We start from the raw sequence: 22,751 nt of genomic DNA, 5'->3' as shown, positions 1-22,751 counted from the left end.
ATATATAATATGTGCACATACATATGAATATATACACACATATTGGTGTTATCTTGAAGCTGGTTCACACCAGCTTGGAAGAGCCAATTGTGCACATCTCTTTCCAACTTTATGGTTGGTGACTTCACCTTGGCACCTTGCAATCAGCTATGGTAGTGTTTACATCATAGAAATCTGCAAACTCTATGAGTCAGACTTTTCGATTGTTTTCTGAAAAGCTGGTTGTTTAATATTACCAGCACTTCACATGCACGTGTGCATGTGTGCACGTGTGTGTGTGTGTGTGTGTACGAAGTGTGTTATAGCCTTTAAAGGATATCCAATAGGCCAGAAACAGAGATTCCCCCAGGAAGGGGAACTGTTAAAATCAATATTTTTATCATGAGGAAATTAAATGAGAGTTTAGAAAAACCTCATGGTTGATGAGAATTAAACTTTGTGTGAATTAATCGTACCTTTAATACAGCTGTCAAATCTTTCTCTCAGTGTCTTTGGCATCTGACTGGCATAGTGAATTGAAGTGTTTGAGCCAGGCAGAATACACTGCTTTCTGACCTTCTCCACTAGCATTATAAAGTATTATTAAGACTAAGAGAGGAAGGACAGCAAGAGTTCATAGAGGATATAGTTCATTAAAATAATTCATACTAGTGACTGTACCAATGACTGGTTTACATTTTGTTCTGCCACCATATTCTTAATGCCTGGATGGAGACCTAGTGAGTTGAGAAACAACTCTGGTTCTCTGATTTTCTTCTTTCCATAAAGCATTGCAGGGGTAAAATTTTGTTAGACCACACACCTAAATACCTTTAGCTCCCCATGAAAAACAAAGCATCTTCACATTAATGGGACAAAATGGTAAAAACACATGTCTCGAGAAAATTTATATTAGAGACAAATGAGTAGAATTTGCTATTACTCTATAAAAGTCCTTTAGGTGTTTCTAGAGTCCACATTTTTAGAATCACTGTGTTGTAGTCCTTATTACACTGAGAAGATCTAGCTGTACTTTATACCAGAGCCATTATTATCAGGCAGTTGTCTTATTTTTTATTTCATGTTGGTAATCAAATGTAGATCAGGAAGTTTGAATCTGCTCTTTAGAATGTATTTTTAAAGAGATATAGAACTAAAACCCATTTTATTCCTGAAAGTTAGTATACATATTGTAAATACTAAATAATACCAAAAAAAAAATCAACCTATTTTGTATATTTTTTCCAGATGATTTCCAGTGGGACACTTACTTGAAAGAGACTGGATCTTTAAGTGCTCCTTCCGAGTGTTTCAGACAGGTTTGCCACAATTCTTAGATATTGGGTATATTAATGTAAACTATTAACTTGTTGAAAAGTGTCTTTGTGATTGTTAGGTTCAAGTAGTGAGAGGAGATAGTGGGATTATGGTAGTGCCATTTAAGAGCTAGATAATCTCTTTGCATTCATTCATTAAGAATTTACTCAGTGTCAAGTATATTAAGCCCCTATGAATGCCCGTCTGAAGGAAAAGACAGACATGTAAACAATTGAGAAGTGTGATAGCTCTATAAGGGGAGCTCACAGAAGAGGTGCTATTGAGGTGGTTGGAATGAGGGGAAGGAGACTCCAGGTAGAGAGAACATCCAAAACAAAGGCACATGGGTGTATAAGAATCTGACTGTTGAGGGATGGCATGGGATGGCTGGAGTACAAAGAGGATAGAGGCAATAGTGTGGGAATGAGGTTAAAGGTGTGGGGGCTTTTAAACTGTACCGAGCACTTGTACTTTATGTCTTAGGCAGTAGTGAGCTGCCAGTTGATTTATTTCAAGGGGAGTGGCCTAATCAGATTCTTATTAGAAAGCCACTCAGGGTGCATTTTAGAGACTGTATTTGGGTTGCCTGAAAGTGGGCAGATGAGTAAGACCAGCAGTGGACAGTGTTTTTATGACGCATGTCAAGCCAAGGAGAGTGTTTGGAGATCTTTTTATTGACTTTTGTAATTCTTACTTTCGTTAACCATCTACTGTGACTGTTAACTTAAAATGCTCCTCAAGTATTCTGGTAACATAACTGACCATTTGTTTAAAGTTGATGCATTTTAATAAAATTGTAGTGTGTGTGTACACACATATACATATGTGTGTGTATATTTATATAGTCCGAGATTCCACCGACTAATGACTTTAAAGTTGGCATGAAATTGGAAGCCCGTGACCCTCGCAATATGACTTCAGTATGCATTGCCACCGTCGTTGGAGTGACTGGTGCCAGGCTGCTTTTACGCCTGGATGGTAGTGATAACACCAACGATTTCTGGAGGCTTGTTGATTCTACAGACATACAGCCTGTTGGGACATGCGAAAAGCAAGGGGACTTACTTCAGCCTCCACTGGGTAAGGATAAACAGTTTTAAAATAATATATTCTTACTAATGTAATATTCAGTAGAAATAGTTTTAGGTGGCCTTTCAAGAATCTCTTCTCCTAGGTATTCTTGCAAATAGGTGTTCAGGTGGTTACAATGGAGACTGTATGAGAGAAGAATTCATCAGTACCATATGTTATAGAGTTACACTTAAGTACTCATTTGGCATTCGTGTGCTGATGGTTCACCACTGCAGGGCAAGACTCATGCTGTCTTCCGACTTCGTGTCAAAAGCCAGCTCTACTAGATTACACATGCAGATTCAGAAACCCTTCTGGGAGAGAAGTTTATAGTATTTGGTACAAGTCACTGCCTCTCTCATTATTGTCCACAGAACCATTCCACATTTTCTTTGTTGAGATGAGCACAAAAGAAGGGTAATTCCACATCCAGAATCCAGTTTCAAACTTGGGAATTTCATTTTTTCTGTAGTGGAAAGGAAACACTGAGAGGTGTAGGAGTCAGTACCTTTAGGTCTTTGAAAAGGAGCAAATGTATGAAACTTACCAGCAAATGTTTTTATGTACAAATCTCTCAATTTTGACCCTTTTTTAAAAGATAAAAATTGCATGACTCTAATTTGGGGCAAATTTTTCTCTTTTAAGACTTAGGCATACTGTGATATTCTATAGAAAATAGGTGATTTGGTTTATCACTTTTACATTCTGAGTGAATGGTGGGTTTTGGTTTTAGTTTCTTTACAATGCTGAAAATGAAAATTCTCTATTGTAAGGCACAATGAGAGAATGGATTTTTTTGTTTCCTGCTAGTGAAAAATTCCCTGAGAACCAAAATTTAGTATATTAATAAGAACTATTCTTAACAATATATTTTTATACTGTCTTCTAATTGTTAATTATTTCTAATTTGGTTTAAAATATTTTAAAAAACTAACCAGAGATGTGTTATTCCAAGAAGATGGTTTAGGGTATGTGTGTGTTTTTTTGTTTTTTGCCTTCTTTCCTTTCTTCATATCATTTATGTTTTTTGTTGTTTATTTTTAAAACATTTCTTAAATCATTCAGACATAGCTAGATTTAGGATCCTTCTTTTTAAAATTACTTAGAGCTTATTTTAAAAATACGAATTAAAAATATGAAATACATAGCAGTACATCAGATTAGTATATATTTTAACAGTGTATATAAAAATACACAATTTTCGTCAAGTTGCTCACTAGGTACTTTGAATAGTTTCCATTTTAATATAACACAACTTATTTCATTTTCCTTTTTAAAAGGTTTATTTAAACCTTAAAGGTTGTTATTTAAAAGATTTTTAAAAGCATTATATATAAAAATAAAAGTGTACAGATCATAAGTTTATAGCTTATAAATGACTGTTTGACTTTGGGAATTTATAGAATTAAGAAAAATGTTAAATTAAGAAAAATCATGGTGCACAATGTAATAGGGTAAGATGAGGGTTAAGAGAAAGATGTAAGGGCCAGAGAATGATTCTCATGCAATATTTTAATCACAGTGTGGGAAATACATGCTGTGGATAACTATTTATTAGATACCACTAATAATACAGATTTATTATAAAGGAGTATGTAACAAATTCCCCCCTCCCCTTTTTCCCCTAGCAATAATTATTTTTCTAGTCAGATGAGGGGGCATTGGTACAGGGTTATTATAGGGTGACTTTCTGGCTGAACTTTTTTGCATGTTTTATCATATTGATGGACCTGTTGCAAGTGATTCATGTGTCTTCCTATCTTAACGCATGTATCCATCAGGGATGCATGCCAAGTTCTCTCCAATTCTGGCATCAAGACAGGGAAGTGTTTCTTGAAACAGATTGCCTCCAGAAAGCAGAGAAACTAGCAGACCTTTGCTCCCCGCTACACATGCCAGATGCTATGATATTCACTATTAATTGATAAAATCTCTAGAAAAGATATCTGTTGAGTCTATTTTGATAGCATCTGATAAAAATTCTAAGAGGAGATCATGTTTAGTGTGTGTAAAGATTGCTAAAGTGAGAGCTGTCTTTTTCTTTTAACATATTTTGTGAAAAATTTCAATCATACACAAAAAGTGAAAGAAATTTGCAGCAAACACTCACATACCCACTACCTAGGTTCTACCATTATGGTTTTACTATACTTGCTTTATCACTTATCTGTCCATCTGCCCTTCTAGCAATCCATCAATCCATCTTATTTTTAAAAGCATTTCAGAGTAAGTAATTGGCATCAGTACATTTTCTTTAAATACTTTAGCATGCATATCATTAACTTGAGTTTAGTGTTTATTTCCTTTTTTTCTTTTGAGGTGAAATTTGCTTACAATGAAATGTATCATCATAAGTGTATATTTGCTGAGCTTGACAGGAAAGTGTCTTTCTCTGAAAGGAAATAAAGCAGGGGGTCCAAGGAAGAAGAGGGAGTGGAAGTCTTTTGCAGCCTTTGCCCTGTTTGTGTGGCTGTTGGTGAGAAATAGAAGCTGTCCTAGGTTCTGGCTTGGATCACCCTGAGTATTCTGGCCCGTTCCCAACATATATGTGTGTATTGGTGAACTCTAGCTAGTGGATTCTCTAAAATGAGAGTTTCTACTTCCACTGTAGCATTGTTGTCAAGGAGTATGATGGGTATGACCAATAGTGCTGATTGGAGGGTGCAGCTGCCCTTCTTGCCCACTTCCTGAGTTCCTCGATAAGAACGTTATTCTCTGGAGAAGAATGGCAAATGAAAGCTACTTTAAATATCAACTTGTTATAATACCATAGACTTTTTTATGACATCTAATTTATTTTCTACAACAGGGTACAAGATGAATGTATCATCTTGGCCAATGTTCCTGTTACGTACACTGAATGGATCTGAAATGGCACCCGCTACGATCTTTAAGAAGGTAAGAAAGGTCATACAAAGCTTCCATCAATTGGGCTGTTAGTTTTATTTTTTTTCATGGGGGCACTTAAATACTTCTTCTTCTCTGACATGGAAAAGCAAAAATGCTTTTTAAATAACTATATTGCATGGGGTAGAGGGGATCAAATATATGGTGACAGAAGGAAATTTAACTTTGGGTAGTGAATACACAGTGCAATACACACATGACGATTATTGAATTTTACACTTGAAACCTATATGATTTCATTAACCAATGCCACCCAAATAAATTTAATTAAAAAAATAAATTACTGGATGGGCAAATGTATTAATCTGCTAGGACTGCCATATAACAAAGTACCCAGACTAGGTGGCTTAAGCAAAAGAAATTTATTTTTTCACAGTTCTGGGGGCTAGAAATGCAAGGTTAAAGTGCCATCAGGGTTGGTTTCTGTTGAGGCTTCTCTCCTCAACCTCTTCTCTGTACAGGTACTGTCCACGCACGGAAGGAGAGGAATCTCTGGTTTCTCTTCTTCTTATACGAACAACAGTCCAATTGGATTAGGGACCCACTGTTATGACCTCACTTAACCTTTAATACCTTCATAAAGGCCCTATCTCTAAATATAGAGTCACATTGGGGGTTAGGGCTTCAATTTATGAATTTTGGGAAGACGATCTGTCCACAACGATGACTTAAAGAATTTATTTTCTCAGAGCTCTAGAGGCTAGAAGTTTGAGATCAAGGTGTCGGCATGCTTGATTTCTTTTAAGACCTCTCTGCTTGGCTTGTAGATAGCTGTCTTCTCATGGATTTGGATGTCTGTGTCCTGATTTCTCACTCTAATGACATAATTTTAACTTAATTACCTCTTTAAGGACCCTATCTCCAAATACAATCACTATTCTGAGGTACTGGGGTTTAGGACTTAAACACGAATTTTGGTAAAAGGACACAATTCAGCCCATGACAGTAAGTCATAAAGAAAGCTCAATTATAATCTAGTCAATCCACTAGTCAAAATGAATTAATACCCTTTTTTTTGACCTTAGATATGAAAGGGGTGTTCTACTGGAAGCAAATGTTCCTTGCTATTTTATTTATCTTCAGAAGCTTCCCCTCACTTTGCTATGTTAGTTATCTCTTTGATATTGGAGAAAATGATGACGGGCCAAAAAAACCACTTGAAAGTTACTTGGAGAGATTTGGTTTCAGAAGTAAAAGAATGTTAAAAAGGAAATAGTTGTTATATAACAAAGGGAAAATTCCAAAAATAGTTTATGCTCTTGAGAAAATGTTGAAAGAGTACACTGTTTTAAGAAATAATGAATAAAAACCAACTTCATTTAAATTATGAGTCAAAATATTTCTTTCTCACACTTCGTTCTAATTGTTTTCTTAGTCACTTAAATTTTACTGCAACTGTTCATATCAGGAATGGTAAACATTTTTTAAAACTTTCGAAGAAGGTTAAAGACAAGGATTTGATACATCAATTACTATGACTCCTGCATTGCAAAGAAAAATTCTTTGGGTGCAGCTTCGAGCAGCATGAATGCTGAATGTGGGCTTGCCCTACCAGCAAATGCAAGCCCTGTGGGCAAGGTGTAAAGCATATGTGAGAATAGCTAATAATGAGAGATGTTTAGCAGTAGTCTTATTAAGCTTGGGCTGTGGCTTTTAAAAAGCCATTGATTCTTTTCCATATCAAAGTGTTTTATCAGCTAGTCACACGCTACATGTCATACACATTATGTTTTTCATTATTAAAATATAAAAGTAGTTCACATTTGTGTGGTGGGAAAAAAATCATACTATAAACTTAGAGTGAAAAATGAGTATCCCTTTATCCTATTCCTGTGTTCCACTCTTCTCTCCACATTGAAGTTTTGTATGTATGCGAATAGCTACATTCTTAGAAGCAGAATTGCTGCTTCAAAGGGAATGTATGCTTTAAGTGTTGATATATATTGTTAAATTACATCCCAAAAGCGTGTTCCAAGCTGTGCTCTACTACTAGTGGAGGTATGTTTGTGTTTCTACACCTTCACTAACACTGAATATTATCAATCTTTTAAAATTTTGTGAATATTTTTTTGGGAAGTGGGGATAAGGAAGGTATCCCTTTGTTGTAATTTTCATTAAACTTATTACCACTGAAAATGAGCTTTTTAAATGTGCTTAATGGCCTTTTATTTTTCTGTGAATTGCTTGATTCTTGTCTTTGCCTGTTTTTCTATTGGAATTCTTTTCTTACTCTTATTGATTTGTAGGTGCTGTTTTTAGCCAAGCTTGAAACTTGGCCAGGAGCCATCTTAAATCCTCACTCCTCCTTCACCCTGGCCTCTGGATAGCCAATTAATTATAAAGGCCCACCCACTTAGCTTCTTAATTATTTCTTTGTTGTCTCTTCTTTCTAACCTTATTACCATCACTGCCTCTCATACAAAGCTCTCCTCTTGCCTGAACTGTTTAGCCTTAAAACTATCTCTAATCTTCCTTTCCACATAACTGCTAGACATATCTGACGTAGAAGCCTTACCACGTCATTCCCTTGCTTGAAACTCTTTTGAAGTTACCAGTTGCACTCAAGATGAATTATAAGCTTGTTAATATGGCCTTTAAGGGGATGTATGATCTGATTTATGGCTGCCTCTCCTTGCTTTGGATTTTATGTGCTAAATTGCTTATAATAGCCCATCAATACCACGTTTCTTTTTAGAGCTGATTATCTCTGGTTAACTTCTGTTTTCTTTTAAATTCAAGTCAGATATTAAATCTTTCAAGATACCTTCCCTAATTCCCCCTCTACATTCTTATTATTCTGTACACCTTGTGCATATCTCAACCTTTGTAGCTGTTGGATTATACTATTTCACTGTCTCTTGCTTTCTAGACTGTGAGTTCCTTTTGAGCATTTAACATGTCTTTATATTCTCAGTGCCTATCATAGGTCCTGGTACAGACTTGTTAAATGAATGAAGAAAAATTGAGGAGTACAGGAAGATGAATACATTTAGAGAGAGAAAATGGGTTTTGTTTTAGACATGTTGGGGTGCTTGTAGGAAATTTGAGGAGGGATGACTACCATCAGACTGTTGGAAGTAAAGTATTTAGAACTTAGAAACAAGATTTTGCTTGGGTACGAGGATTTGGGTTTTGAGTTTCTAGCTTAAATGGTAGTGGTGGAAGCCTTGAGCATGAATGAGCTAGTTCAGAGAGAATATATAGAAGAATAGAGTGTCACAGTTAGAACCTTGAGAAATACCCACTCGCCTTTATAATGTATAAGTTTTCATAGCAGGTACTTAAGGTCGGTTAGGAGGAAAGCCGATTATTTTATTTTACTTTAATTACAGAGGATTAAAAAACATTTATTTAAATAAATCACTTTACAATATCTAATAATTTAAAAAAATCCATTATTCTGCATGTGTTAAATATCGATTTTTCAATTTATAGCTCAAAGGACCCAGCCCAAGGGGGGAAAGGTACATTATTTTGTAGACAGTTTATTATTTTAGCAGAGTAGGAAGCTCATTCTTTACGATTTGGTAGGTAGGAAGTTCATCAATTACATTAGTGAAAACTAAAGACCAAGTAAACAATGTCCTCACTGAGTTAAGTTTGTAGTTGTTGGGGCAGAATATTGATAGAGTTCTCTCCTGATGGCCTCAATTTACTACTCCGAAATAGGAAACTGACCAAGGTTGGAGGGATGGATTCATGTGTAGACTGAATGTCTTCTGTGTTCTAACGAGGCAGAAAGTTTATTTTCTGGATGGGGAGAAAGTCAGTTAACAAAGAAAATAATAAATAATGAGGATATGTTATTAGTCTTAAGGTGAATGGTAAGGTTTGGAATAGTGACTATGAGATAGGAGAGGGAATGGCGTAGGGACACGTGACAGTATTTTGGAGGGCTCAGCTAAAGACGAAGACTAAACAGGTGTGGCACTGAAGGTAGTAAGCATGTGGGACTTTTCTTCAGCCATACTCAGCAACTAAGTGTAAATAGTTAAAGTAGATTGTGATACTGAACTTTACAACAAGCACAAGGGGTTAGTTGGTTTTGGATGCTGAGAAGAAAGTGGTGACATGATGCTTTGTAACCTAGATGCGAAGGGATGTGATAGAAGGTTAGAGTGTTTGGTCCTATACTTTATCAGTGGTTCTCAACTGGGAAGGGGAGCGATTTGCCCTCAAGGGGCATTTGGCAATGTCTGGGGATGATTTTGGTTATCATAACTTGTGTGTGTGTGGGAGGTGCTACCTAAATCTAATGGGTAGAGACCAGGGATGCTGCTAAACTACAATGCACAGAACAACCCACACAACAGAATGTTCTGGCCTCAAATGGCAAAGTGCCAAGGTTGAGAAACTGATCAGTATTAATCCCTTGGTAATATCTTCTAATTCCTGGCTTTAAATACAATTCAATATGCAGATGACTTGCAAATTTCTATTTCCAGTCCAGACCTTTTGCTCCCAGCCAACGTATTCAGCATCCCCACTTGGTTGTCTAATACATCTTAAACTGTTCCTCCTGCAGCCATTCCCATCTCAGTGAGTGGCAACTATCCTTCTAGTTCCTCAGGCCAAAAACCTTGGTGATTTTTTCATTCACACACTATGTCCAGTCCATAAGGAAATCCTGTTGGCTCTACCCTCAAAATATATTCAAAATCCAAATACTTCCTGCTATCTCCATTGCTATCCTATTGGTACAAACTACCTTTATCTCTCACCTGGATTGCTGCAGTAGCCTCCTCATTGGTCTCTTTATTTATAACCTTACAATCTGCAGTCAACCAGAGTATTCCTTTTAAAACATAAGTGAGATTATATTAGTCCTCTGTTCAAAACTCTCCAGGGGCTTCCCATTTTACCCTGAGTAAAAGCCAGACTCCTTACTTACAGTAGCTTCATGGTACTATATGATATGGCCCTTCATTTTCTCTCTGACCTCGTTTCCTACTGCCCTTGCACTTGCATACTACATTTCAGCCACTGTCGCTTCCTTGTTGTTTTTCAAACATTTCAGATACATCTCCTGCTTTAGGCCCTGACCGTTCTCTGGATGACTGCATGGTTAATAATCACTGCCTTCAGGTTTCTGCTCAGTCTCACCTTCCATAGGAGGGCTGTCTTGATTACCCTATTTAAAATTGCACGACTCCTCCCACACAGTGCTCTCTCTTACTCTGAACTACTCTTTTTTTTTTGGATGGCACTTAGCTTTTCTAACATATAATGTATTTTACTTATAAAATAAGTAATATATTTTATTTTACTTATTTTTACTTATTTTTATATTTTACTTATTTTATTATGTTTCTCATGTTCTTCTTGACTAGCACATGAGCACCGCAGGGGTGGGATTTTTGTTTGTTTTTCTAATTAACATATCAAGAACCTTCAGTAGTGTCACATGTACTACTCAGTCAATATTTGTAAATGAATAAAGGTTAAAGAACTAGAATTCTTGATGAAGTCAAAGAAGTAGTTAATTAAAAATAGGGAAGTAGAAGTTAAGGATACAAGTTTGTGGTCAGAAGTAGACTGGGAATACAGCTGTAAACAAAACAGTAAAAAAAACCCCTCCTGCTCTTATGAAGCTTACTTTCCAGCTGTAGGAATGTAAAATAAACCATGGTCGATAAATAAAGTATGTATATATTATGTTTGATAGTTGTATATACTAAGAAGAAGAGAGGGTGACATTTTAGATAGGTTGGCCAGTAAGTTCTTGCTGAGATGGTGCCATTTGAATAAAGATCTGAATAAAGAGAATGAATCATGAGGCTACATGGTTAAGAATATTCCAGGCAGAGGGGTACTGCGGATAATGCTGAGATTGGCTTCAGAGTTGGTAGGATTTGGGAAGAAATATTCTTTAAGAAGAACTGTATTGTAGGTAAGCAAGGAGGGAGTTTCAAAGAGCATTCTTTACTAGTCACCTTCTAGAACAGCATCATTTTTTTTCTCACAATAAAAGAACGATCTCTTGTTTATTTTAGCTATTGCTTTTGCAAATTTTACCTTTCTGTTTAGGAAATCATTCAAGAGCTGATAATGACAAACCATACCATATACTTTAAAAACATATTCAAAAGCCACTAAAGTTACTTTGATATAAATGATATATGCATTGATATGACATAAATATCATTACCTGTTGTGGACAGCAGAGGGAACCCTTTTGCCAATTATCTAAATCTGGAGGTAGCTTGTTTTGAGATAGCCTTTTCACTTACTGTTATGCAAAAAGAGCAGTTCCTTTAATTTTTTTTTAAATAAAGACTTGTTTTCTTCCAGAGAGCTCTGTTAAATATTTACTTATATGGCTATACTGATGTAAGTAAATTTGATAGGCTATTCATGAAATTTAGAAGAATTAATAAACAGTATGAAAATCTTCAGAGAATAAATTGCATTTTGTCTGCGATCATTTTCTGGTTTTTGTTATTTACCAGCTAATAGTGATATTGATAGTGTACTGTGTCACTTTGGAATATCTTTTTGGTTATACATTTGAATCTTTAACTTCTTTTTCTCTGCTATTCCTGTCTAATTCTGTTTTGTAGCAGAAAAATATATGCACCATTTGAACTTTTGCTTTCCGACAGAAAGCCTTGCTCTCTTATATGACAGCGTAAGGTCCCGGGATCCTTACATGTGCCTTGAATGTTTTCTGCATTCTGTGAATGTCCAGTACAAATTTATCAACTACCAAGGTTATCCTTTGTTAAATATGCCCCCCCGCCCCCTATATGTAGTAACAGACAGTTGATCTTTGACCACTTCATAAAGTGGTAGTATGTAACTCTGCTTCTTACTAGTTATTAAATATTTTGCTGACTTTGAAGGTGGTTTTAAAGAATCAGTTTAATATGTAATTAAAAGGTCTTCGAAGGCTAATAATTAAGAACTTTCAAACCACAAGGGTGTAAAGGATAATAGTGGAAACGTATGGGACAATGAGATGGATTTAAAGGGGGCATTAAAAGAAGGAACCAACCTACCAGCTATGTTTTTTTTAAACATTTTTATTTTTTAAAAAATTTGTTTAAATTAGTTTCAAGTATAGAGTACATTGGTTTGACATCTATATAGTTCATAAAACGATCCCCTCAATTGCTCCCTCCCTCCCCTGGAAATTTATAGTTTGGTGAAAGAATGAGTTGAGAGCTTGTTTACTGTTCTTCAGGTGATTCCTTGGTTCATTCCATTTTTTTTAAATGCTTGCTTTTGGGCACTATGCTAGAAATAACAATATGAATAAGATGTAGTACCTGCTTCTGAAAATCTCTTAGTCTCATGGAGGAGTGAACATATTTTAACAGTATTTCAGGCAAGAGCGCCTCTGTTTGAGGTGGGTGGGAGTGCGCACAAATTGGTCGGAGAAACCTTAAAGAGGCCAGGAGAGCTGGGTGTTGAAGTGGCTTAGTTGAAGTTGGCCAGGCAGATGATGGGTTAGGGTGTTCCAAGGAGTTTGCTGTCTATAGCGAATGCAGTTAGCATTAATATGATGGCTAGGTGGAGGGCCAGGGGAGGGAGGGAACAATTGGGTGGGTCATTTTATGAACTATATAGATGCCTAATCAATGTACCGTGTACTTGAAACTAATTTAAATAAATAAATTAAAAAAAAATCCAGCTCTGATAGTATGGTGTAGTCTTAGGCAATTGTATATCAGTTTTTTCATCTGTAAAATGGGGATAATAATTTACACTGACTTCATAGGGTATTGTGAGAATTAAATGAATATATGGAAAATATAAAATAGTGCCTGGCATATATTAACCAATTGAAGGTTAGCTTTTAATGTTATTACTGTAGAGATATAGGGGCTAAATTTAGTAGGTTGTGATCTTTGAATGTGTTAAGGGAAAAGGATGCCTCTAGAGCAGTGGTTCTCAGCTTAGGATGCATATTAGAATCACCTGGGGAGTTAAAAGGTGCTGATGCACGGGCCCCTCCCCAGACCAGTTTAGTATTTTTTCTGGTGGTGTGGCCCTGCATGATTCTAATGTTCAGTTGGGCTAAGAACCACTGGTCTAGGACTATTTCTAGGCTTCTGGTTCAGGTGACTGGGTTGTTGATGGTGCCGTTTATTAGCATAAAAAGCAAATTGAAAGAAAAGATGTTGTTTTTAACATAGCGCTTGGGGTTTCTAAGAATACTTTTAGCATTTGCGTGCTTTAACTTTTTGAAACTAGGGGATACTTGTTTAATATTGGTGTCTGGATTGGATAGCATAAGTGACCTCAAACTATATGACTTTAATATTCTTATGTCTGCATTTTATACTTTGAGTTTCTTTTTGGATATTATCTGCTACTGTTCCTTCTCTTTGAACTTATTACCTTTCAGCATACCCTATAATTTACATACTTATTGGTTCGTTTGATTCTTGCTTTTAAAATTTCTTGTTGATCACTTCTCCCCCTTTTCCTCACCCAACCCCCAACCACTATTACCACCACTGCTAGAATGTAAGCTCCACTAGAGCAGGGATCTTCGATATTTTTGTTTACCAATGAATCCTAAATTTCTGGTACATAGGATATAATATATATTTCTTGAATGAATGATGAATGAATTACTGTCAAGCTGGTTTTGTTTTGTTCCAGGTTCTTGGCTCTGCTCCATAGTGAGTGAGATGTTATGCAGAGTTTCAGAGAAATCTGTGAGAATGGTTTTCTTCTTGTATTTAATTGATAAACATGGAGCTTAATTTTTGATTGCTATAGGTTATGAGAATACACTTGAGAAAATGTTTCTTAATACATCTAAACAATGAAAATTTTTTAATGTTTTGGTAGGAACCACCAATGCCACCTCTAAATAATTTTCAAGTGGGAATGAAATTGGAAGCTGTAGATAAAAAGAATCCGTATTTGATCTGTCCTGCAACAGTCGGAGATGTTAGAGGAGATGAAGTGTATATTACCTTCGATGGCTGGAGTGGAGCTTTTGATTATTGGTGCAAGTACTATTGTCGAGATATTTTCCCAGTTGGGTGGTGTCGTCTGACAGGAGATGTATTACAACCACCAGGAGCTCATGGTAAGATAATAAGTAATTACATATTCTTTTATTTTATTGAAGTTATATCTAACTGCTGTTGGCATGGTGGTTAGGACTTCATGCCCAACTGGAGCAGCAGGCAGAGCAGTAAGGACACTGTCCATGCTAGAGAACTGGAGGTAATGAAGGCTATGGTTAGAATTCTTGAGGGCCAACCCAGCATCATAGTCTGAATTGACAGTCCACATTGGAGAATGTGGGAAAAGTTATAGGCCACACTTGGACCATTGAAGCCTTGCTGCTATAAGCATTTTGGGGTTCAACTTCCTTTATAGTTGATAATAAATTTAATATCACACATGATATTCCATTATTTATATCTGGAAGATAGTTTTTAAAAGATTTGGCATAACTGTTACATGTTTTACGTGATTTTGGTAATTTTTTTCAAGTTAAATGGATACTTTGATAGGCTTAAGTAAAAATCTACACATCTGGAAATTTCAACTCTCTGGAAGCTGTTGTAGATTAATATTATTTTAGTAATGTCTTTATCAGTTGTAATTCTGTGCTTCTTAAGTTGAATATTATGGTTGTCTAGCTATTTTCTTTCAGAGAAAAGTCATCAAAACATTGAAGCTCCTTGATGACTTTTCCAAGGACTCAGACATGCCTAACCTGGTTTTCTGCAGTGGAACAACTGCTGACATTTAAGAAGAGTCTAAGCACAGAATCCAATCATTGGCCTAACTTAAATATAAACCTCTTAGTGTAATCGAATGTAAATATACTTAAAATTTACCTCACTAAATTGTTTATACCAGAAAAAAGAAAGATGGGTATAGAAAATGAGTAGGTAAGTTGTGTGGAGGGCAGTGGCTAGGTAAGAGCATATAGCCATACTATAGTATTGCCCTCTTATCTGCAGGGTATATATTCCAAGACCCCCAGCGTGAATGCCTGAAACCTTAGATAGTGCTGAACCCTGTATATACTGTGTTTTTTCCTATACATACATATACTTTATGGCTTCTCTTTAGCTATCTGAACTGTCAGCATCACTATTCTTGTACTTTGGGGCCATTATTAAGCAAAATAAGGGTTACTTGAATACAAGCACTGTGACACTATGATACTTTGACAGTATCTGAAAACCAAGATGGCTACTAAGAGATTAACAGGTGGGTAGTATATACAGTGTGGAGGCACTGTACATGATCTGTTCCAGGTGGGATAGAGTGTGACAGCGTGAGATTTCATCATGCTACACAGAATGGCGTGCGGTTTAAAACGTACAAGTTGTTTATTTCTTTCATTTTCTGTTTAATATTTTTGGAGTATAGTTGATCATAGGTAACTGAAGCCATGGAAGGTGAAACCATAGATAAGAGGGGACTACTGTATTCTTGTAACTGCTGTTAGAATCTTTTGTAATTTGAGACTTTAACACGTCCCATTATACTACAATACTACATACCATGATATTCTTTTGATTAAGTACCTCTTTTACCACGTCTCTACTGCCATAATTTTAGGAAGCAGGTATTAATGATTGATTTTCATAGAATTTAGTATGATACAAATATATGTGCATGTGATGCTAGGATAAATGAGACATAGTCTCTGCCTTCAGGAAATTTACCTTCCAGGGATGAATGGAGGGGTAGACTTTAAAAAGATATGATACAGAATTAGCAATGCAAAAATAGAGATGTGTGCTAGTTATGGAGGTGGTCAAAGACATCCAGTTGGTGCAGGTTGGAAGAAAAAGTGGTTGGGTAAAGGAAAACCTCTTAAAAAGACAAATGATGTGACTATTAAGAGAGGGGAAGTTTGCCAGGCAGAATGGAGGTAATGGTAGGATAGGCACATCACAAAGGTTAAAATTCCAATTTATCCTGAAAACTGATAAGTTCCTTGTGGGGTAGGCTGACTTTGGAATATATGTCCAAGAATGCTGTTGTCCTCCAGTGTCCGATCTCCCTTTTTTTTCTTGGCAACACAATTTGGCTGCCTAACATAAAGGCTACAATTCCAGCCTCTCTAGCAGTTAGATAGGGCCATGAGACTAGGTCCCAGTCAGTGGAATGAAAGTAGTGTTTTCGACTTCCAGGAAGTATATTACAAAGAGATGAATGTACCATTCTCTCTTCCTTCTTCCTGCTTCTTTCCTGATGCTAGGAATGTTGTTGTTTTGGGTGGAGTGCCATCTTGGACCTTGAAATGGGGACCATTTTCTAGGCATAGTGGAGTGGAAAGCAGAAAGTCTCTGAGAACTTTGTGGAGCAGAATTTTCATACTAGCCTGTTACAGACCGTTATTTGAAAGAAATAAACTTCTATGTTATATAAACCACTATTCTTTTAGGTTTTTCTGTTTCTGTTAGCTGAACTTCATCCTAAGCAATCCACGGTAACTTTAGGACACCCAGGTGGACATGTCCATTGGCTAGCTGCACCTGCAGATATAGAGCCTAAAGGAGATAGACCTTGGTTGGCAGAGGAAGTTGGGAGTTGTCATGTTTATTTAAACAAATATTCTTTGCATCAGGTGGGATTATAGGTGCGGACAGGGGGTGGGGTGGTCAGCTTACATGTCCTGTTGGTAGTAGTAAGTGGTGGAAGTTTGGGCTGTGGTTTTAATTGTACATGTGTAACAGATGGAGGTAGAAGAGGAGCAGTGACAGAACCTTATGGGTCAACATTTAAAATAATAACTCTCACACTTGAATCATCTGGGGGAGCTTGTTACAAGGCCAAGGCCCTAGAACTCACATCTATGAGTTCTCAATCAGTAGGTCTGGAGTGGGGCTCAGGTGTTTCCATTGCACATGGTTTGGGGCCCAAACTTTGAAAAACAAAAATGAGGGATGGGTAGAAGCTAGAAGTCAATTTAGGACACTTAACAAAAAATTTACATAAATGTAAGAGAGTCACTAGGTTTGTTTTCCCAACAACAGGAGAAGAAAGATTTTAAGGATAAGTGTTCAGCTCTATCAAATGTAGCATAAAAGTCAAGAGGAGAGCTCATTAGTGGTCTTAAGTAAGAGTGTGGTTACTAGATTTCTTTGAAAACCCAGATTTTAGAGAGTCGAGGAGTAAAGAGGTGCGAAGTGTTTTCAAAAATGTGGCTTCATCCATACTTTCCGAGATTCGCCTCCTCTGTCCTTTTGATTTTTTGGCCCATCAGCCAGTCTTTTAACTAGAACTATTAATCTATTTATTATAACTTCAGCTATATTTGCTTTTCAGTATCTCACTTTATTTTGTGCTTTTTAGTTGCCCTGCCTTTTCTGTTTTATTTTCCTTTTTGTTCCCCTTTTTTGGATTATTTTTTCTCATTCTACCCCCCCTCCCCCCATCTTCTTGTTTGGAAGTTGTACACTGTATTTTCTATCCTTTTAATATGCTAGGAATTTTAACATGCTTTCTTAATGTAAGTCTGAAATTAATCAATGCCTTTGTTCTCTACTAAGACAATAAAAGGAACTTAAAATATTCTATCCATTTATCCTCTTCCAGTTCATGTTGCTACTGTTATGTATTTTAATTAATTATATCTTTTGGGAGTCCTATAAGCTATTATTACTGTTGTTTATATAGTCAGTATTTGTTGAGATTTACCAACATATTCAACATATTCTTTGTTCTTTATTCCATCTTAGCATTTCAAACCTTTCATCTAGATTATTTTCCTCTGCCCGAGATGGCTCCTTCAGAATTTTCTTTAGTGAGGGTCTGCTAGTGGCACACCCTTTCATCTGAATATGTCATTATTTTAACTCCTTCTTTGAAAGCCATTTTCTCTGGCTGTTTAATTCTAGGTTCTATTTTCTTTCAGCACATTGAACATACTCTTTTGCCTTTTGGTTTCCATTACTGCTGAGAATTCTGCTGTCAGTCTATTTTTTCTGACTAATCTGTCATTTTTTTCCTCTAGCCACTCTAATTTTTTTTCCTCTCTTTAATTCCTCCCCGCCCCCACTTTCACCCCTGACCTATGGATGTTGCCATCTCCCCTCAAGAACTGGATCTCTGAAGGCAGGGCATCTCCTCCCACGTGCTCGCAGCATGTTCCCGGGGCCTGGCGCACCTGGGGTATGGTCCGTGACCACCTGAGGCACAAACCCAGGGCCTTCTGCGTGTAAAGCAGATGTGCTAACCACTTCACTATGGAGCCACCCCCTAGCCACTCTAATATTTTACATCACCTTTGCCATTTTGCAGTTTCACTCTGATAATTCTTCGGTGTGGATTTCTTTGAATCTTGGTATCTAAGTAAAACCACACATATACAAATACATTGTGTACTTTGAATGTGAAAAAATTTAAATGTTTTATATTATATTTTACTGTTTTATCGTTATTGAGGATTTCAAATGGCTCAAGTAATTTGACGTAAAATGATTTTCATGACTACTTTTTGAATAAAAATCATTCAAACCATGTTAAAGTGGAATTTGGAAGCGGAGGAATAGAAACTAAGATGTGCCCACTGGAATCATATTCTTTTTTGTAAAGATTTGCAGAAGTCTCCAAAAGAACTTTAGGATTTGAGTGAAAGTATGGTTAAAAATTGTCCGTTGATAACTCCTCTAAAGACATTGCATATAAGATTTATTTAAAAATTGTCCGTTGATAACTCCTCTAAAGACATTGCATATAAGATTTATTTTGTTCTTTTCAAGCATTGCTTATTAATTACAGATAGATTAATAGTGTTAATACTGTACTTACACAAGGTGAAATACTCTGAGTAGAGAAAACATTTACTTTAGCCAATAGAGCATTCATTAAATGTGTCATTTCTTAGATATAATGTGATATATTCTTGAAAGTAAAATATTATAAATTATTTTTTATTATATTTAATATAAAAATTTTCTCTAATAGAAAAAGTAATAAGTGCTTAGAATGAAAACTTGAGAAAAGCATGCAGAGATACTATGGCAAACTGTTTGATCTATGTTTGGCTTCATACTGCTTTTTTTTCCTTTTTGTATTATACATATACCTTTAGAACATACACACATGGCCAAATCAATATAGAAATGTTGAAATAAGTTATATTATAGTTATTCTTTAGAATAATATGGAACAATTTAGAATAAAAGTGTTCCTATTTACTAAGAAAGAAAGCTTTCCAAGATGTATGTGAAAAAAGCACTCTCCCAAAATACAGAGTATAATACCATTAAGTCAAAACAAAACAAACAGGTACGAAAGGCCATACATCAAATCTGCAATAGTGCTTATTTCTGGAAAGGGGTGTAGAGTGATAAAGGAAGTGGTAATGGGAACTTTTGCTTATATCTGTAGCTTTTCTTAAAAACAAGAATGTATTTGTATATTATGTTTGTACTTTAAATTAATTAACAATTTTAGTTTAAAATGGGATTATCCTTCTTAATCTACTTTCTTGCCTACTTTTTCATAATATATTGTGATTGTATTCCCATATAAAATATATCCTTATATTCAGTTTTATTTCTATGCGTATTTTATGATATGGCTATACCATAATTTATTTAACCAAACTTCTTTCTATTTTGTTTGAAATTTGGAATGTTTCTAGATTCATATTACTAAACTAGCTGATGTGATAAATATGTCTTTGTATACTCCTCTAATTATTTCCATAGTGTAAATTTGCTGAATCAGTGGGTATATTTCTGAGGCTGACAACTTGTCTTTCAGAAAAGTATATATATCCATTTCCACTCCGCACAGGGATAGGTGGAAATGTTTTTTCCCTTCTCTGGTTAACTTTGGGCATTATCTTGTTATTTTTGCTAATTTAAAATGTTATTTTAAACATTTCATTTTTTAGATAACTAGCAAGGTTGAATCTTTTTCTTTCCATATATTTTGGCCATTAATAGTCCTTTATAGTTTTCTTGCTATCTACCTTTCCCACTTTTTTTCTTACAGTGTTCCTTTCCTTATTGATTTGAATGCTTTCTTTATTGCAAATACCAACCCTGTTAGAAAAGTAGAAAAATTTTTCTCAGTCATTTGCTGTTTAGTGTTATTTAAGGTCATTAAAAAACTGAAATATTAAATTTATCAACTTGATATTAAGTAATTTAAGGGCCTTAGAGTTAGATAATTTCAAAAGGCACAAATATGTTAAATTAATTGAACTTCATAAATTTAAAAAATCCATTGTTTTTATTAATTTTGAGTATTTCTTAAACATTTGGAAATATTTGTTTTTTCAACCTTTATGTAATTGTTTTTCAACATTTGGGCAGGGGCTATATCACCTAAAACTGTTTCAAATAATTAATGACTAAAGAATCTTCACTATTATAATATCTTTAAGAAAAGTAGTGAGGCATCCATGAATGCTTCTTGATTTGACTGTACATTAAAAAACCACTTATTTAAGCTTTACTGATTTTCTGTTCAAGAATAGTAATAAATTTAATTTAGTTTAAAACTTTTTCTAAAAAAAAATTTCTCTGTGTTAACACTTTTATAATCAGAAACAGCTAAGTTTTTATCAGGCTTATTATCGGTAGAAAAACCCACTGGGAAACATGCCTTGAATAGAAAATTCAACAAGCTGTGTGGCTTTTTTCTCTTGTTTATTTAGGTTTTCCTTTCTTGGTTTTTGTTATGACTCAACAATCTTTCAAAGCACTTTGCTTTTGGTTGGTGCTGTCACAGCTCATCAGGTATATTTTGGAGACCTGTAAGGGTGTCTGGTAAGAAAGAGGAAAGAAGTATGTGCTGCTGTGTCCTTGGTAACTTAAACAGGACCGAGTCAAGTAAAGTGAAACCAGGTCCATTTCAGATTTTCTTCCTGAAGAATTTACTTGCTCTTGCTTTTTTCTGTTTCAACTTGTCCCTCCTCCCCACCTTTGTATCTTATATCTTATTTAGTTCTCACTCTAAAAAAAATAATAGATATTTAGGAATGCTGTATAAATTATTGGTTTCCTCTCATTATTGCCCTACTTTTGTCTCCAGCATATACTGTTACAGGAATTTATAGCCAGTCATCTCATTGAAGTCCAAATATTTCATACATGAAGGATCAAGACTTAGAATCCAGCAACTTAGAATTAGAACTGGGACTACCATTATTTTAAAGGATATGTGTGATTTTTTAAAAATCCTTTCTTTTTCTTATCTTTATTTGGGCAAGTTTATAAGCAAATAAGTTAACTATTTTGTTTTTGTAATTTTATTTATGAACACAATAAACGTAGGGGTTTTCTTGTCTTGAGCAATTGGAGAGATTCAGAAGTAGAGAATTCTTTTTAAAAGTTTACCCCAGTATTAATTTTTTTCTAGTATTATATATTACTCAAAAAACTTTTTAAATAAATTGCTACATTGTAAGCCATTATGCCTGGCTTTAAAGGTACTTAAATACTTTTAAAGTTAAATATATAAATTAAACTTTGAACTTACTGGTTTTATTTAACTTAGCTTCGGATTTGTGCATCATTGATTGTAAATTAATCACCCACACTGGTGTGAAGTGTCTGTCATCTTGTAGCCTAATTCTTTAAGCATTTGTGACCATACAGATCAGGAAGGAGGGAAGCAACTTCCAGATGTTTTGAGTATAAAGTTGCAGAATCCCAAGGGTTTTGAGGAATTCTTCTGGTCCAAAAGGAACTGTGGAGGAGGGGAAACCTAGAATCAGGAAGGTGTAGTAGCCAAGCATTCCTGTTTTGTGGCACCTTAAGATGTCGGTGACCATCTTAGCTCTTTTCTTGATAAAATCCTTCATTTTATTGGGTTCCTCACCTCCTCCCCCACTTCATCTCTCACAGAAACAGCTTTAATTTTAATTTAGAAGTAGAACTCGATAACGGCATTTTCTTCACAACTTCGTAAAACATTTCTGATAATGAATATTTGATAGAGCTGGCATATTAAATTTTCTTTGTTGCTAATTTAGACATAAATTACATGAATAGGAACTTTCTTCTTAGGATTAAAGTAGAAAGTTTAAGTGGATTTTAAATGCAATTATCTTGGGTACTATTGGCTTCTGTGAATACTGGTTTATTTTGTTATGCATGCACATACACACAGATGTGTGCGTGCGTGCGTGTGTGTGTGTGGTTTATTCTTAAAGTTTTAAGGGAGTGGGTTTTGAAATCTAAACTTTTGATCTTTTTAAATAAATTAATCAATTTAAATAATAGCTTTATTTTGTAAAGCCCTTCCTATATAACATTTGCCTTTTGAAGTAAGTCTTTTGAGAAGTATTTCAAAGCTTCTATTGAGCAAACAAGAAGTAGCTCTACTCCCCATCCCCACCTCATTCTCATTTTTTAAGAAAACAAAACCAGAAATTATGGCTTCTTTTTCTCTTTGTTCAGACGTGTGCAGAGGAGTATGTGGCTTCTATAACTTGTGTGTTACTTTTCTCTAAATTTTAAAAGTTAAGATTTTATAATTTTAGGACATAACTTTACCAACTTTTCCCCTTTTTTATGCGAATGTAT

At 35.3% G+C, this 22,751-nt stretch overlaps 1 protein-coding gene across 5 annotated transcripts in view; it reads left to right on the top strand.

Moving 5' to 3' along the window:
* SCML2 (Scm polycomb group protein like 2) overlaps window positions 1–22,751 on the top strand; it is a 78,768-nt gene that overhangs the window by 20,465 nt on the left and 35,552 nt on the right. For 4 of the 5 annotated variants that reach the window (XM_016152716.2, XM_016152696.2, XM_016152704.2 and 1 more), the window contains 4 exons: window positions 1,228–1,298; window positions 2,142–2,376; window positions 5,177–5,265; window positions 14,077–14,320. In XM_016152716.2, coding sequence (XP_016008202.1) covers window positions 1,228–1,298; window positions 2,142–2,376; window positions 5,177–5,265; window positions 14,077–14,320 — 639 coding nt within the window. The remainder of the gene's footprint in view (window positions 1–1,227; window positions 1,299–2,141; window positions 2,377–5,176; window positions 5,266–14,076; window positions 14,321–22,751) is intronic. The other variant, XM_016152732.2, reaches the window with a different exon arrangement.

The sequence above is a fragment of the Rousettus aegyptiacus genome, unplaced genomic scaffold, assembly GCF_014176215.1.
Source record: "Rousettus aegyptiacus isolate mRouAeg1 unplaced genomic scaffold, mRouAeg1.p scaffold_m13_p_9, whole genome shotgun sequence".
NCBI lineage: Eukaryota > Metazoa > Chordata > Mammalia > Chiroptera > Pteropodidae > Rousettus > Rousettus aegyptiacus.
Note: the sequence above shows the minus strand (reverse complement) of the source record. Positions and strands in the feature narration are given on the sequence as shown.